Raw genomic sequence first — 16905 nt, forward strand, 5'->3', positions numbered from 1 at the left:
ATATATCACTGGACAAGGTTCTGTGAGCTAAGAAGCAGAATAGAACCTTGCCCATTTAGCTTGCAGTCTGGTTAGGAAGGGAGCATATACATATCAGAAAGGTTTGCTTGTCTTGTTTTCAGAGTCAACAGATATTAGAAATAATCTAACTATTTGAATCCTATGAGAGAAGGCTGGTCCCCTGAAGCAAAAAAGGAAGTTCTAGAGACACAATGGAAGACATATCAAACAAAGATTTATTGCTAGCATCTATTATCTCTAGTTGAAGTGCTCCCTAAAGACCTTTCTCCAGGAGAGCATCCCAATGTTTTAGGATTACTAGAATTTGCTCATCTAAGTTTGCTGTATAGAGCTATATGGAGCCAGAGAGACAGAAACAATGTATGGTTGATAGAGAATCAGGAAGATGGAAGACCTGGATTGCCTCTGATAAATATGAGCCGTGTGACCCTGAACAAGTCACTTAAATTTCTGAGTGCTTCTATTTTCAAAATCTACAGAACTGCCAATTTGAATTGGTAGGGGTGTTTTCTTTCTTGGGAGCTGGATAAAGGGAGGAAATGTTTATCACTTCAGTCTTATTTTGATAAATAAGCCTCTTTCCTTCCTTCCAGCAACCAATCCCACCCAACCATCCACCTCATGGGTTTGGAGATTTATGGAAAACTTTGACTGTATCTCAGAGACTTGTTCACAAGATAATATGTGACTTTCAGCAATAATACAAACACTGAAACATGTAAGAACTTAAGTTATAGAAATAATTCCTAAGATTGCAATGGTGAAGTATGTTTTCAATAAGAATCATTTAAATCAGAGACTAGTCTTCTACCAACCCCTGCAAAAAATAGTTTATTAGTTAGAAAAATGAGAAAAGGGTTACTGAGGTTGGCACAATTAGAAAAGCAGGAAGTGAGGGGCAGCTAGGTGGTGCAGTGGATAGAATACTGACCCTGAAGTCAGGAGTACCTGGGTTCAAATCCAGTCTCAGGCACTTAATAATTCCCTAGCTGTGTGATCTTGAGCAAGTCACTTAACCCCATTGCCTAGCCAAAAAAAAAAAAAACACAACAAAACAAAAATCAAAAAAAGTTAAAAGAATAGCAGGAAGTGAAACCTTAAGTGGAAGCTTAACAATAAAGCATATTTAAAATATAAGCCATAGAACTGAAAAAGTAAATTAGTGTCAGCTCATTTAATATAGGAGAAAAGAGCAATCCCTGAACATCATTTTACTTTAACATTTAAATTATTTATTTATTTTTTTTCCAGTTACTTGCACAGATAGTTTTCAACATTCATCCTTTTGCAGGCTTTTTCTGCCACCCTTCTTTCTCTCTCCCCTCCCCATGGCAACAAGTAATCTAATATAGGTTGTACATGTTCAGTTGGGCTGAACATATTTCCACATTAGTCATGTTATGAAAGAAGAATTAGAACTAAAGAAAATAAAAACCTGAGAAAGAAAAATTTAAAAGAAAAGTTTTAAAAAGTGAACATAGTATGCTTTGCTTTGCATTCAGACTCCATATTTTTTTCCTGAATGTGGATGGCATTTTCCACAAAAGGTCTCTTAGTATTCTTCTTGATCATTGAACTGCTGAGAGGAACTGCATCCATCATATCACAATGATCTTCTTATGATGTTTCTATTAATAAGTACGGTATTCTCCTAGTTCTGCTCACTTCACTAAGCATCAGTTCAAACAAGTCTTTCCAGGCTTTTCTAAAGTCCAGCCACTCATGATTTCTTATAGAACTATTGTTCTATAAGAATTATACTGCATAACATTATATAAGAACTATTGTTCTATAAGAACTATACTCCATAACATCCGTATACCATAACTTACTTGTTCAGCCATTCCCCAATTGATGAGCATCCCCTCAATTTCCAATTCTTTGCCATCTCAAAAAGAGTACATATGGGTCTTTCTCCCTTTTTTATGATCTCTTTTGGATATAGACCTAGTAGTGGTATTGATATTTTGTCTTTCATTCTCAAAGAAGACCACAGCATCAGCGAAGTGATGCCATGACAAGCATATGAATTGGATTTGAATGAGGGGATGCTGTGCTAAGTCACCAGTCTCATTTTCCCCACAATCATTTTGGGTCCAGTGGCCAGATATGAATCAAGCCAAGTGGAGATGGCCCTGGATATGAGGCAGTCAGGATTAAGTGACTTGCCCAAGGTCATATAGCTAATAAGTGTGGATTTGAGTTCCTATCCTCCTGTCTCCAAGGCCAGTGCTCTGTTCACTGTCCTACCTAGCTGCCCCTAGTAGTGATATTGCTGGATCAAAGGGTATGCAGTTTTATTGCCCTTTGGGCATAGTTTTAATATACATATTGATGGTCCTTCAAATACTTTAACCCCCCCAGTTCTTTGAATAACTTGACCTTCTCCATTTTGCTTCAGCTACACAGATATGATCAGACCCTTGATCTTTCTGTCACCTACCAGTGTTTCATTTCCATGTTGATGAACTTCAAAATTCCTTTGTTTTGATCATAATACTTTATTATTTCATCTTTTCCTTATAACTTTTGATCCTTTTCTCAGTTTTTCATTCTTATTGTGACCTCCGTTCCTTTCCCCCCCACCAACCTTCTTTCCCAAGTCATTACACTGATTCTGGCCACATTCTCTTCCCTTTGCCATACTGGCCACTTGATGAACCAAGTTTAACTCTTTTTTTCCCTCAAATCCATCTGCCCCTTGTTTTTATCTTCAGTCACAGCTTTTTTGAAACCTCTATTCTTAAGCTGCTGAATGAGGTTGGAGGAAACAAATAAATAAACTTCATGCTTACTGGATCCGATAAAATTTATATTACTTAATCTTAATTTGTTCTTCATAAAGTAAGGAAATCATTCTTTACTTCCCTAATTTCTGCTTTATCCCTATCTCCACAGTGAGTATTCCAACCTTTTTGTCTCTCTTCAAAGCTCTCGTGGAACTCCTTCTCTTATTCTCTTTGCTGAGAATCGTGTTTGTACTTAAAAATTGAAGTCATTTCCCAAGAGCTCCCTCTTTTCACCTCTTTCTCATCTGACATTGCTTAGATATTTTCATCTAATATCGTCATTACATTAGCAGATGAAGAAGTGACACTTCACCTTGTTAAGGTCCACACTTCCACCTACCCCCTTGACCTCATGTTCTTCTGTATTATCTAGGAGATTGCTCCCCAAATCATCCCCATTTTCTCTATCCTTCAAGGCTCTGTCCTGAGATGCCTTTTCATATCTCTCTATAAGATCTCACTTGGTGATCTCATCAGCTTCCCTGGGTTCAGTTATCATCTTAATGCAGATGATACTCAAATCTCAATATCTAATCCCAATTTCCTTCCTGAGCTCCATTCATGTGATATCAACTCCTTTTGGAGCATCTCTAACTGAATGTTAAAGATATTCACATTTCAGATTTAGTCATCAAAATAAAGCTTATTGTGTTTTCCCCAAACTCTCTCCTTTTTAAAATTTCTGTTACTATCAAGAATATCATTTTCCTTCCAGTTACTCAAGCTTGCAGCATTATCACCCCCAATTTTCACTCTCACTCATCCCAATTATCCAAACCATTGCCAAGTCTTTTTATGTCTACCTTTATATCTTTCCCTATGTATGCCGTATCTCCATTTATTCAGGCACCACCCTAGTTTTAACCCTTCATTACCTTAATTTGGACTATTGTAGTAATAGCCTTCCAATTGACTTCCCAATCTCAAAATTCTTCCTTATCCAGTACATCATCTCTCATTGGCCAAAATCATCATTGGCAGCTCTGTGTCACAGAGGGATTGCTGGCCTTGGAGTCAGGATCATTTGAATTTAAATCCTGAGATACTTAGATCCTAGGCAGATCATTCTTTGCTTCCTTAATTTCTTCCTTATCCTATCTTCACAGTGAGTATTCCAACCTTTTTGTCTCTTTTCAAGGCTCTCATGGAACTCTTTCTTTCATTCTCTTTGCTGAGAATGTTCTTTCTGTTTAAAAACTGAAGTCATTGGGGCAGCTAGGCAGTCAGGAGGACCTAAGTTCAAATCTAGCCTCAGACACTTATTAATTACTTAGCTGTGTGACCTTGGCAAATCACTTAACCCCATTGCCTTGAAAAAAGTAAAAAAAAATTGAAGTTGTTTTCCGAGAGCTCCCTCTTCTCCCCTTTCTCATCTCACATCACTAAGACATCTTCATCTTATATCTTCATTCCACTAGCAGATGAAGACTGACCCTTCTCCTTGTTAAAGCTAACACTTCCACCTGCCCCCTTGACCTCATGTTCTTCTGTGTTATCCAGGATATTGCTCCCAAGTCATCTCTGCCTCAGTTTCCTTATGTAAAAAATAGAAAGACCAAGGTTTCCCTCTGCATCTTGAGCCATAGCTAGGCTTCTTGACTCTTGTCTTGCCATTGGACTCTGATGACTCTGGAGGAGATAGAAGGCTAATGACTATGCAGAGCTCTGCCTAATTTAAATCCTATCACAAGCAAGTCAAGACATGAGACTAATGATATCATTGGTCCTCTTGAGGGATGAAGGATGAACAACAAAAAATAGAAGCAATAACGGGACCCATCTTGCAGGATTGTTGTGAGAATAAATTGAGATAACAAGTGTAAAGAGCTTTGCCAACCTTAAAATACTTTGTAAATAAAGCTATAATTATTGTAAGTGTTTCCTAAAATATAGTTCTGACTGGGGCAACTAGGTAACACAGTGATTATAAGTCAGAAAGGCTCATTTTCCTGGATTCAAATCTGGCATTACACACTTATTACTTAGTGTCCCTGGGCAAGGCGCGGCCCCATTTGCCTCAATTCCCTCATTTGTAAAATGAGCTGAAGGAGGAAATATATCTAGAGAAAAGAATGATAATGGTAACTTTGCACAGCCCTCCTCACTTAAATTCAATTCAATTGCAAGTTAAGACAGCACCTTCCTGATGCCATGGTCTTCAAGAACCAAAGGAGAAACCATAACTTCAAGTACTTTTCAGGCTACACACACAGACATATATACCCTCATTCACAATACAAATATATATATATATATATAAATATATATATATATATATATATATATATATATATGTATATATATATACATATATCATATAATATATACTAACTATATTTTATGAAGCAAAAATTATGACCTGTAGTTGATGAAGGATACTTCTTTTGCAATGCCTAATTTAAAGAACATTTTCTTGAAATCAGTAATGTTCTGGAAATCTGAGATGTATGGTGGTTGTATTCCTATATGGTGAATACTATTTCTTGAGTGCCAAGGTTGGATTTTGAGAGGGAAAAAGATTTTTAAAATCATTAGACATAATAATAATAATAATAATAATAATAATAATAATAATTACTATCATTTATATAATGCTTACTAAGTGTCAGTAACTGTGCTAATTGCTTTACAAATATTATTTCATTGGATCTTCAAACAACCCTGGGAAGTAGGTGTTATTATTATCTCCATTTTATATATGAGGAAACTGAGGCAAACAGAAGTTAAATGATTTAAGAAAAAAGGAAATAGACATTTGATATTATAAAGTAAAGAGAAATAGAAAAAGAGGGACAAAGAAAGTAAGATAATTTAGTATTCTTCTTAGAGGAAGAAGAAAATTTAAAAATTCTTAAACATGGTAAAGGGATTTTTGTATTAAGTGGGTCAAGAATATTTTTTAGTGAAATTAATGAAATTGAGAAAGAGAAACTCTAACACCTACCACCAAAACATCTTAGTATCCATTGCTTTAAAATGTTCAGAACTATTTCTTTGCTGTGTTTATCTTGCCTGCTTGCTGTTTTTTCACATTCCCCTGCCCCACCCAGCAAATCAGGAAATTATAGCTTCTCAGTGACTGGAGGACAGAATTAGATAAAAGGAAGAGAGGCAATGATAATACCTAGAATATTAGTAGCAAATATAATGTTATCACCAAATAAACCATTCTACTCTCTTTTCTTTTCATTGTCATCAAGGCAAAGAAGATGACCCTCTTCCATAATTGCAGCAATGATCACCAGCTTGCTCTCTCATAAGTATCCTTAATGTTCATTTCAGTAATAGTTCATATGTTTAAAAAATATAATCAGTGGGGAAAATGTTATTTACATTGTATGATTTGCTCTTGATCCTTGAACTCTCTCTGTGATACTCTTTATAGAGTAGTATAGTTATACTTTTTTTACTGTAGTTTTATTATTTTTCAACTAACAGGAATTTTTCTCTTCCCCCTATATACCCCCTCCTAATGAACAAAAAGGAAAAATAAAACCCTAATAACAAATATGTACCATCTGCCAAGTATAAAAAGTATATATTTAATTTTACATTTTGAGTTACCTCTCTGTCAGGAGGTAAGTTGAATGCTTCATCTTAGTTCTTCTGGAATTATGGTTTAGCATTGCATTGCTAAACATTCTGACATGTTTCAAAGTTGTTTTTACTTGATAATGTTGCTATTGTTGCATAAATTGTTCCTCAATTCTTCTGAATTCACTTTGCACCAGTTTATGCAAGTCTTTCTAAGTTTCTCTGAAACCATTAATTTTATTTCTTATTATACCATATTCTTAAATGTCACATACCATCTTTTATTCATCCTGTTTCCAATAGGTGAGTGCCCCCTTTGTTTCCATTTTTTGCTATTGTGCTTGTGGGTCCATTTTCTCGGAGTAATATGGTTGGATGAATTTATCCATCTATCTATCTGTCTGTCTTTCTCTCTAGCATCTATCTATCTATCTATCTATCTATCTATCTATCTATCTATCTATTTTCCTATATATCTATCTAGTTGAGTCAGATGATACTTTCTCTGGGGCACTGTTGGATACATTAGGTCCCAAGATTAAACAATATTTGACATATCTCTGCAGCAAAAGAGGAAGAACATATCTGACTTTCAAATCAGGTTTTGAGAAGATTGTTTTTCTGAGAATACAGTTAGAAATCTGGGATTTCCTTTTGCCTTTGAACATTGCATGTTATTCTGTTCATAATAATTTCACATTTCCTTTCTTCTGAATGCTGCCAAATAGTACATGCCACACATGGACCTGATCCAAGAAGGACTTTTGCATTAAAAATCTACTTTGGTGGATATGAAAGTTAGATTCCTCCCTCCCTCAAGCCTATGTTTAATATTCCTCTAACTCTAACCACTTTTGTAATTTGAATTGGAGTGTAAGAAAAGAAGGAATTAGCAAAGGGCTTTGTGAATCCCTTTATACTATCATCACTTACAGATTTGGGGTAGATGTTATGAAATGAGATCAGAACATATTAGGACAATTGTAGGAAAAATAGCAATGTTAAAAGACAGAAATGTTATTGGACAAAATAAGTTTTAAACAAGACTCCTTGGAATATCTGGCATGACCAGTAATCCCCATAACTATTGTGTGAAAAAAAGAAATAATCATTTCAAAAGTAATTTTGTTCATTCTCCCTTGTGCAATTAAGTTCATTCATCTTAACCATTCATTTTCAGTAACTTAGTTCATTCTTCTTAATTTAGTTCATTCTTTTGTTTATACCTCACAACAGTTCTAAAATGCTTTCCTTTTTCTTATGAGACCAGGGGAAGCCCATTAAAATTCATATTAATGCAAAACCTTAAAACAAATCTAATTTTCTATTCTGTGGGTACATTGTTGGCACTTGAAAAAGGAAGCATTTTTTTTAGGTTTTTGCAAGGCAAATGGGGTTAAGTGGCTTGCCCAAGGCCACACAGCTAGGTAATTATTAAGTGTCTGAGACCGGATTTGAATCCAGGTACTCCTGACTCCAGGGCTGGTGCTTTATCCACTACGCCACCTAGCCACCCTGGAAGCATTTCTTATAAGACATTTGGAACCCAATTGGGTTTAGTTTCATAAGAATATTATTCCTATAGATAATACAAAATGGTTATAACATTTTATTATATTTTTTACTCCCCCAAAGATTGGGTAAAGTTAAATCTTGAAAATATCCTTAGAACCTCTTTTCAAAACCATTAAGTTTTTACCTTGTTACTTCTTACTACATTTCTTCTATGTAATAAAAGTAACAGGGTTATCCCCTTAGCATTTTTTTCATCTTAAAGTTATGGAAATTTGGAAATTAAAATTACTTGCCTATGATCAAATTAAAAAACCCTTTGTATAGGCAGGAATCAAGAACTTCCTTTAGATTCAAGACTAGATTGGTCAAACTACTTTTTTACAACTTAACCTAGGCTTTCCTTAATAGAAAGATTTAATTTGCTGTTTCTGATTACTTTCCAGTGGATTGAATAGTAGCAGGTGTGACAATCTGGTAAAAATAGAAATAGAGAAAGAAAAATGATGTTCATATTCAATAAGCATTTCCTCTTTAGATTCACATGGATAGGGTGTGTAAGTCTTTATTTTGATTTATGTAGTGAGAGCTCAGCAGGACCCTCCAATTACCTTCATTAGTAATCATAGCTCACATTTATATAAAGCTTTAAGGTTCACAAAATGCTTAAAAGTACCTCATTAAACTATTATCACAACCAGTCTAGGAAGTAGAACTCTTATTCCATTTCAATATGTGAGGAAATTGAGGCACAGAAAATTTAAATGATTTACCCAGAGTCATTCAAGTCAATGCATGATGTAGAATTCAAATCCATGTCCTCCTGACTTGAAGTCCAATGCTCTCTATCCACTATCGCAGGAATCTTTGAGATCAAAACCCTGAGGTTGTGAGTCCTTCCTTCTTCCTCTTATTGTATTAAAGACTTTCCTATAGGAATATCTAAATACTGGATTTGAAAAGCAATATACAATTGGGTTGAGGACACTATTGAAATAGGTGAGGCTGTTGGTAACATCACATGTATGAAATATCCCCTGAAGTGTTTGGCAGCTTTCTGACTTTTGGAGGATGATCATGACCAACCTAGCCAGAAAACTGGGTAGAAAACAAATCCCAAAGAGAATCATCACTAAGGTGAGCAATGACATAGATCTCTGAAGCTTGGGCTGTTTGTCTTGGTCTCGAAGCCGCTGCTGGAGTATCTTAATGATGCGAATGTTGCAGAATAGGATGAGACTGAAAGGAAGAAGAAATTGAAGAGAGAACACTGCTTCTTGCCAAGTGCTGCCAAAAGGCACATTTTCCATGGGGTAGAAACTATAACACTCAGTGGCATTCTTCCCAATTTTGAAAGCCACCAGGCTTGGGTGAACCAGTCCCACCACCAGAAGCCAGACTAGAGCAGAGATGATCTTGGCCAACTGGGTGGAGAAGCTGTTGATCTTGAAACGAGGGTGGACCACCCTGAGGTAGCGATCCAAAGCCACTGCGGTAAGGAAGGCAATGCCACCGGTCCTGCTGAGGGACAGTAAGAAGGTCAACAAGCAGCTAGTTGTCTGTCCCAGTTCCCATTTCTTGTGCAAGAGATAGAAGGTGATTTGGAATGGCAAACACACAGATAACATAAGGTCTGCGATGACTAGGTTGAACAAGTAGACTGCATATGGTTTCCATACCTTTAAATGAGAAGTAAAAGACCATAGGGCTATCACATTGCCCAGTAGTCCCAATACAAATTCCAGAATCAGCAGGGTGGCTATAGATATCTCAACTGAGCTGTTATGAAGGGAGCAGTTCTTGAGTCTCATTTCTCTTCTCCTGCTGCTGCTGCCAGGTGGAACTCTGAAGAGATCAAATAGAGGGAAATTAACCTCTGAACTGCATTAATTCCTGCAGCATGAAGGGAGGAAAAAGAGAACTTTTCTGCTCAGTCATAGACAAGTTTTGCATTTCTTAGGCTAAGGAAAGATGCTGAATGACCAGGAGGATAAATTCAAAAGTAAACTAAGATTTGCATGTAGAAAAAAAAATCAGGAAATACATCTACTGTAATTTTTTTTCTTAAAAAAGGGAAATTGTGTTTCATTTTATATCATACTTCACAAAAAAGAAACAAAAAGCTTTAAAATTCTGTAACTATTGCAGCTATGGAAGAAACAGAGTGGAAAGTTACAATTTCATGAAATTGTATCCTCATACAATGGTGTTATTGTGCTGTGATGTTTAAGGTGGTCTCAGAGGTGAGCCCCACATGTGTCTCTGCCTGTTACCAAAAACATGTTGTGGAATCATAGAATCTTAGAGTTAAAAGGGACCTTAGATACCATCTAATCTACTTCATTTCACAGAGCAGGAAGCTGAGGTAGGGAGAGCTGAGGTGGCTTTTCCCAGGATCTCTAGTCAGTAAGTGAGTAGTATAATCAGGTTTCAAATGTAGGTCTTTTGACTCCAAGTCTTGTAATCTCTCTGCCAGTAACAGTATTTTTTCCTGGCTTGTGGCACCCTAAGTGGAATAAAAAGTTAATCATGAATCTACGAACCCTGGCTTTGTAAGAAAAAGAAACATAGATGTCATATACCACATTTTGTAATTTTTTGGCATTATTTTGTTTCCTCATCTCAAATTTTTAACTTTCTCTATGAATGTTTCTCAGATTTTTGTCCATATCACAAAGACTGCTGATTGAAATACCCTGACCTGACAATACTGGTGTGGGGGTTGGGAATTTGTTAATGTTTGATTAATAACTATAAAACATAATATCTGTGGGCATAAGAGTGTGAAGTGTAATCCTCTGATAAATCAGAGAATCCTTCATCTGTAGTCTCCCTCTAGGTCTAATCCAGCCTGTTCCTTATCTCATTTATGATTCTTCTTATCTCTTTTCTCTGCCTTTCTAATCTTCTTTCCCCTTAGTGATCTCCATATACCCTGAAATCCAGTGACACCGGCATCCTTACTATTCCTCAAATATCATATGTCATCATTCATACCTGGGACACTTTTTTCTTCTCATCACTTCTTCTTGGTTGCTCTGGCTTCTATCTAGACTCAGCCAAAAAAAAAAAAAAGACAGCCAAAGGTATGCCTTTTGCAAGTAATCTTTCCCAATGCCTTTTCATTTTAGGGACTTCTTTCTGAGACTACTTGCAATTTATGTTGAATATATCTTGATTATACATGGCTGTTACATGTTGACTTCTCTTTTAGACTGTGAGCTCCTTAAGGACAGGGGCTGTTTTTTTTATCTTTCAGTGTTTCCAAGGCTTTATTACTGTACAGGTTAGTTGACCTTATGTGGCTTGACCTAAACTCATCTCAATTTTTTTTCTGATCTTCCTTTGGATGGCTATTCTTGGAACTCTAGAGTGACCCATGATAGACAGTCAGCTTGTTTGTACACTGAATTAAAATTTCACATGTCTCTAGTTCTGAGAACACTACTCAGACTTTTGCCTAACATATTCGTTTTTATAAGTAATATAATGCTTTTTAAAAATAATTTTCATTAGTACCTCTTCTTTTAATATTTTATCCTAATGTCTTAAGTCTTCAAGCACCAATCCTCTATTAAAACTACAAAATTAATCATACAAAAGCAAATATCACAGCTCCCATGATTACATGTAGAAAGAGGATCCCATAGGAATAGTCCCCTTCTATTCTCTACAAAAAGGAAGAAAGTAAATTTCATTATATATACTTTGGAATCAAGATTGCTGATTGAATTTAATTAGAACTCAGAAGCCTTTTGGTATTATTTGTATTTACGTTATTGAAGTCATTGTGTATATTAATTTCTTAGCCATACTTTCTTCAGATAACTTCTTTCAGATAACTTTTCCCATGTCTCTGAATTTCTCATTTTTATTATTTTTTAAGTCATGAAAATATTTAGTTAAATTCATATGTCACATTTTAGTAGGCGATTCATCAACTGATTAGTGTGTTGTCAGTCATTTCAGTCATATCTGACACTTTATGATCCCATTTGGAGTTTTTTTAGAAGAATTTTGCAATGGTTTGCCAATTCCTTCTCTAGCTTTAGTTGAGGAAATGAGGCAAATAGGGTTAAAATGGCTTGCCCAGGGTCACAAACATCTAGTAAGTGAGGCCTGATTTGAACTCAGGCTTTACTGACTCAAGGCCTGGCACTTTATTCACTGTGATATATAGCTGCCTTCAATTAATTCTATTCCAAGTTTTTTTTTGTTTTTGCTACCATAAGAAATTGCTGCTGTGAATAGTTTGATATATATGGAACCTCTCTTTCTCTCTTTGACTTCTGTTGGGTACGTGTCTAGTCATGTTGGGTCAATGGATAAAAATAATTTTCTCGTATAATTCCAAATTGTTTCACTGTAGACTATTGTAATAGACTACCTGTTGGTCTCCTTGTCAAGTCTCTCTCCACTCTAATCTATTTTATATTCAGTTGCCAAACAGATCTTTCTAATATGCAGATCTGATCATGCCACTCTACTCTCCCCTACTTAATAAACTCTTTTGGCTCCTTCTAACCTTTAGGATAAAGTTAAAATTCTGTTTGACTTTTAAAGTCTTTTATTTGACACTTCCTAGTTCCCCAGTCTTATTATACTTCAATCCCCTTGACATTCTTTATATATCCAAAAAAATTACAAAATGTGGTATATGACATCTATGTTTCTTTTTCTTACAAAGCCAGGGTTCATATCTGCAGGGATTTTTTGGCAGATACTTGAAAACTATGCTCTGTTTTGGTCTCCGTCTTTTCTCTGCCTATTTCCCATGCCTGGAATAGTTTTTCCTTACTTTTGCCTCTTTGATTCCCTAGTTCTCTTCAAAAATTGAACTTAAATCTTACTTTTTGCAAGAGATAGAATTGAATTTCTACTGACTTCCCTTTGACATCATCTCCCATTGGCACCATAATATATTTTGTGTATTAACTAGTTGCATGCAAATTATCTCCTTTATGAGACTGTGAACTCTTTGAGAATAGAGATTTTGGTTTTTTTTGTTTTGTTTTTCTTTGTATTCCTAACACAGTACAGTATTGCTCATGCTGTTAAGGTTTTTCAGTCCTGTCTGACCCTTCATGACCTCATTTGGGATTTTCTTGGCAAAGATACTAAAGTGGTTTGTCATTTCCATCTTCTGCTCATTTTTTATAGCTGAGGTAATTGGGGCAAACAGAGTTAAGTGATTTGCCCAGGGTCACATATCTAGTAAATTTTTGAGACCAAACTTTAACTCAGGAATATGAGTCTTCCTGATTCCAGGCTTGTAACTCTATACACAGCACCTCCTAACAGCCCTATAATGGGGCACAGAAAAAAGTACAATGATGTTTACTGGCTAAGAGAATAGTTGGATCAATTCATAGATTTACCAGTAGTAGTATATTACTGTACCTGATTACCCACATGCTAATACTGATAATGTATCTTTTATCATCTTGCTGACTCAGTAGATGTGGATAGAGCCTCAAAATGGTTTTAATTTATAATTCCTTCCCTAGTGAGTTGGAATATTTTTTCTTGTGCAATTTTTGATAGTTTACAATTCTGTTGAAAACTTGTTTATATACTTTGCCCATTTCTCTACTGGAGAGGGCTGTGAATTTATATATTTGTATCAATTTTTTATGTTTCTTGTATGACAAATTTTTTATCATATATGTTATATGAAGATTTTCCATTCTCTCCACTCCTTTCCCCTTCAACTCTTGGACAGCTTCTTATTCTGTTGCACTGATTTTGTTTGTGAAGTAATTTAATTTTAAGACTTCTTTTTATTAGAGGTCCCAATTCTATCTATCTTATATAGAAAACATTTTAATCCCCTTTCTTTAGCATTTGAATCTTTTACTTTGTACTTTTCATTTTGTTAGGCTTTCTATTTTCTACTGGAATGCCTCCCCATTTACAGCCTGTGTCACCAAGTCTTGCTTCATCTCTTCTAAGGACATATTTGGAGAGTTTTTCACAATTCCCCAATAATGGAAATAATCTTAAAATAATGAGCCAGACTCCTTTAATGATGAATTTACCAACAACATATTCAGAATCCAATAGGTCCTCAGAAAATCCAGAAGAAGGAATACAGACTCAATTTGCAGGTGAGTAATGCCATGGAAATTACCTTGTCCCTCATTTCTGAGAAAAAAAAATGTAAGAAACAGTCATAAACTGTATGGATAAGGGTTGAATCCTTCCAAATTATAGTCAGTTTCAAAAGATAAAAATAGATAATTTTGATGGCATGAAATTGAAAAGCTTTTGCACAAAATAAAAGAATCTAGTATAAGAAGTAAAGTAAGAAAAATTTTAGCATTGGATATTTCTGAAAAGATGATATACAATACATATAGAATATCTAGTAGGAAATAAATATGATCTAAAGTTATTCCCCAATATATGTGATTATATAGAATATAAGCAAACAGTTCTCAAAAGAATTACAAACTAAAATTAGCTACATGAGAAAAATGCTCCAAGTCAATAATAATAGGCACAATTCACATCAAAATAACCCAACACATTTGCAAAGATGACAAAAGAAAGGGAAAGTAATTGTTGGAGGAAAAGTAGAAAGCTAGACCAGGGCATAAATTGTTAGTGGATTTGTGAATTATATAACCTTTCTGGAAAGTAGTTGGGAATTATGTAAATAAAGTGATGAAAATATCCATCTTTCTTCACCTGGTCAAAATTATAATAATAATATTTACACAGAGAGGTTGCCATCATACAGTGAATAGAGAGGTGGCTTTGAGAAAGGAAGACAGTTTCAAATCTCATCTTTGATTCATACTCAGTGTCTCAGGCAACTAAGACTATGAAATCTGCACCAGTAGAGGAAATTTCTTTATTGAGAATGATTACCTTGAGGCAGATTGAGAGGGACTATCTCGAGCACAGTGTGCTGAGCCTGGAATCAAGAAGACCTGAACTCAAGACACCTAAGACTCAGGCACTTACTGGTTGTGTGACTTAAGTCAGTCAACCTCTGTCTCTCTCAATTGTCAAATGCAGAGAATAAATAATAATACCTACTTCCCAGATCAAATGAGATTTTTGAAAAGGATTTAGCACATCGAAATCCTGGTATTAGTTAAGTGCTTGTTTATTTCCTTCCTACACCAGTGAAATTATTGGCCTGTTCCAAAACAACAATAAAAACTTGTACTAATTAACTCTCAGATTAATCCATGTATAAATCTTAAAATGTGGTCTGAATATGAATGATTGTGATTATGCCAACTATTAATATATGGCTCTGTTGTTTTTATCATGATACACTATTATTTTCTGTACCTTTTATGACAGTTTCCTAGCACTTATATCTTTCTTCTTGGTATATATGTATTCTACCTTTTCATCTCCTTTTGTTGTTTAGTCATTTTTCAGTTGTGTTTAACTCTTCATGACTCAGTCTGGGGTTTTCTTGGCAAAGATACTAAAGTGGTTTGGCATTTTCTTCTCTGATTCATTTTTACAGATGAGGAAACTGAAGCAAACAAGGTTAAGTGTCTTGCCCAGGGTCACACAGCTAGTAAGTGTATGAGGTCTAATTTGAACTCAGGTTTTTCTGACTCTAGGACTGGGGCTCTATCCATTGTGTCATCTCACTGTCCTCCTTTTCATCTCCTATTTCTTAGCCAATACAGAATATATTTTTATCCTTTGGTAACTTCCTCTTTTGCTCTTGTCATCTCTGGAAACTGTTTTCATCATCACTTTTGTTTCAATATCCAAAAGCTAGATCCTATATATCTCTATCTCTATCTCTATCTCTATCTCTATCTCTATCTCTATCTCTATCTCTATCTCTATCTCTGTCTCTGTCTCTGTCTCTGTCTCTATCTCTATCTCTGTCTCTGTCTCTGTCTCTGTCTCTGTCTCTGTCTCTGTCTCTGTCTATGTCTATCTCTACCTCTACCTCTACCTCTACCTCTACCTCTACCTCTACCTCTACCTCTACTTATCTCTCTCTCTCTCTCTCTCTGTCTCTCTCTCTATACACACACACACACACACACACACACACACACACACGTGTGTGTGTGCGCGCGCGCGTGCTGTGTATTTTGGTATTCATTTAAATAGCCCTTCATTTAAATGGGGTCCACAAATGGATTTAAATGGACTGATTCATTTAATTCCTCATTCCCTCTTTTCCAGATTTTCTTAGGTACATCATCATAGCCAGGAACTGATAGTATACGAATGTTCACTTTTCAAATTTGCATTTCAAATTTCACATTTTAAATTCTTTTGTCTTTTTCCCTCTCACTTGTGGTTAGTGATTAACAAACTAGTCTCTGGTTTTCAAGCTTAAGAATGTGATTCATTTCGATCCCTTCCTCTGTTTGAACTTTAATATCTGGGCAATTGTCAAACTTGGTAATTTTCCTTTTACTACTAATAGTTCACATTTCTATAGAATTTCAAAGTTTTCCAAGTACTTTTCATACATTATTTCATTTGATCCTCATAGCCATCCTTTGAGATAGGAGCTATTATTATCATCCATTTAACAGATGAGATAATCAAGGATTAGAGAGGATACATGGCAAGACTGAATCAAACAGTTAATAAACATTTGAGGTGAAATTCAAACCCAGATTTCCCCAGAATTGAACTTCCAACATTTTCTCCTCTATGATACCTTAATATAGTATCTTTGCCATTTTGATGGATTCCTCAATGCTAGTCACTTATCACTTCTACCCTACTGACTTTTTATCACTCTCCTTAGGAAAATTAAGTTTAAGAAGGAATGAGGAATGTTTATTAAAGGTTTTATTTTTTTTTAAAAAAAGGGGAACTAGTTAGTTCTCAAATAAGTAAGAATGAGAAAAAGTCTCATGATACTGCTTGTAATCTTGAATTTCCCCATTTGGGTAGGAGAGAAACCAATTCACTAACATATGACTGTTTCTGCAACACAGATTTAAAAGAAAGATTTATTTACTAAAATACACTGCATTCTATCAATTAGAAATTATTTGCGCTCATATGTTGATTGTCTAGTACAATCTAGTACTTTTAACTGCAT

At 35.3% G+C, this 16905-nt stretch overlaps 2 protein-coding genes across 6 annotated transcripts in view; one reads left to right on the forward strand and one right to left on the reverse strand.

Annotated features, from left to right (window-relative positions):
* The window catches only part of LOC141488184 (uncharacterized), a 101297-nt gene that overhangs the window by 13682 nt on the left and 70710 nt on the right, over positions 1–16905 (forward strand). For 3 of the 5 annotated variants that reach the window (XM_074188033.1, XM_074188031.1, XM_074188029.1), the window contains exons 4-5: positions 13736–13963; positions 15346–15399. In XM_074188033.1, coding sequence (XP_074044134.1) covers positions 13736–13963; positions 15346–15399 — 282 coding nt within the window. Of the gene's footprint in view, positions 1–6010; positions 13964–15345; positions 15400–16905 lie in introns of all 5 variants that reach the window. The other 2 variants (XM_074188032.1, XM_074188030.1) reach the window with 2 other exon arrangements.
* GPR31 (G protein-coupled receptor 31) lies at positions 8018–9834 on the reverse strand. Its single transcript, XM_074188036.1, has one exon. It carries the CDS (start codon positions 9665–9667, stop codon positions 8702–8704), a length of 966 nt encoding a protein of 321 aa, XP_074044137.1. The 5' UTR covers positions 9668–9834; the 3' UTR covers positions 8018–8701.

The sequence above is a fragment of the Macrotis lagotis genome, chromosome 5 (genome assembly GCF_037893015.1).
Source record: "Macrotis lagotis isolate mMagLag1 chromosome 5, bilby.v1.9.chrom.fasta, whole genome shotgun sequence".
NCBI classification, from domain to species: domain Eukaryota; kingdom Metazoa; phylum Chordata; class Mammalia; order Peramelemorphia; family Peramelidae; genus Macrotis; species Macrotis lagotis.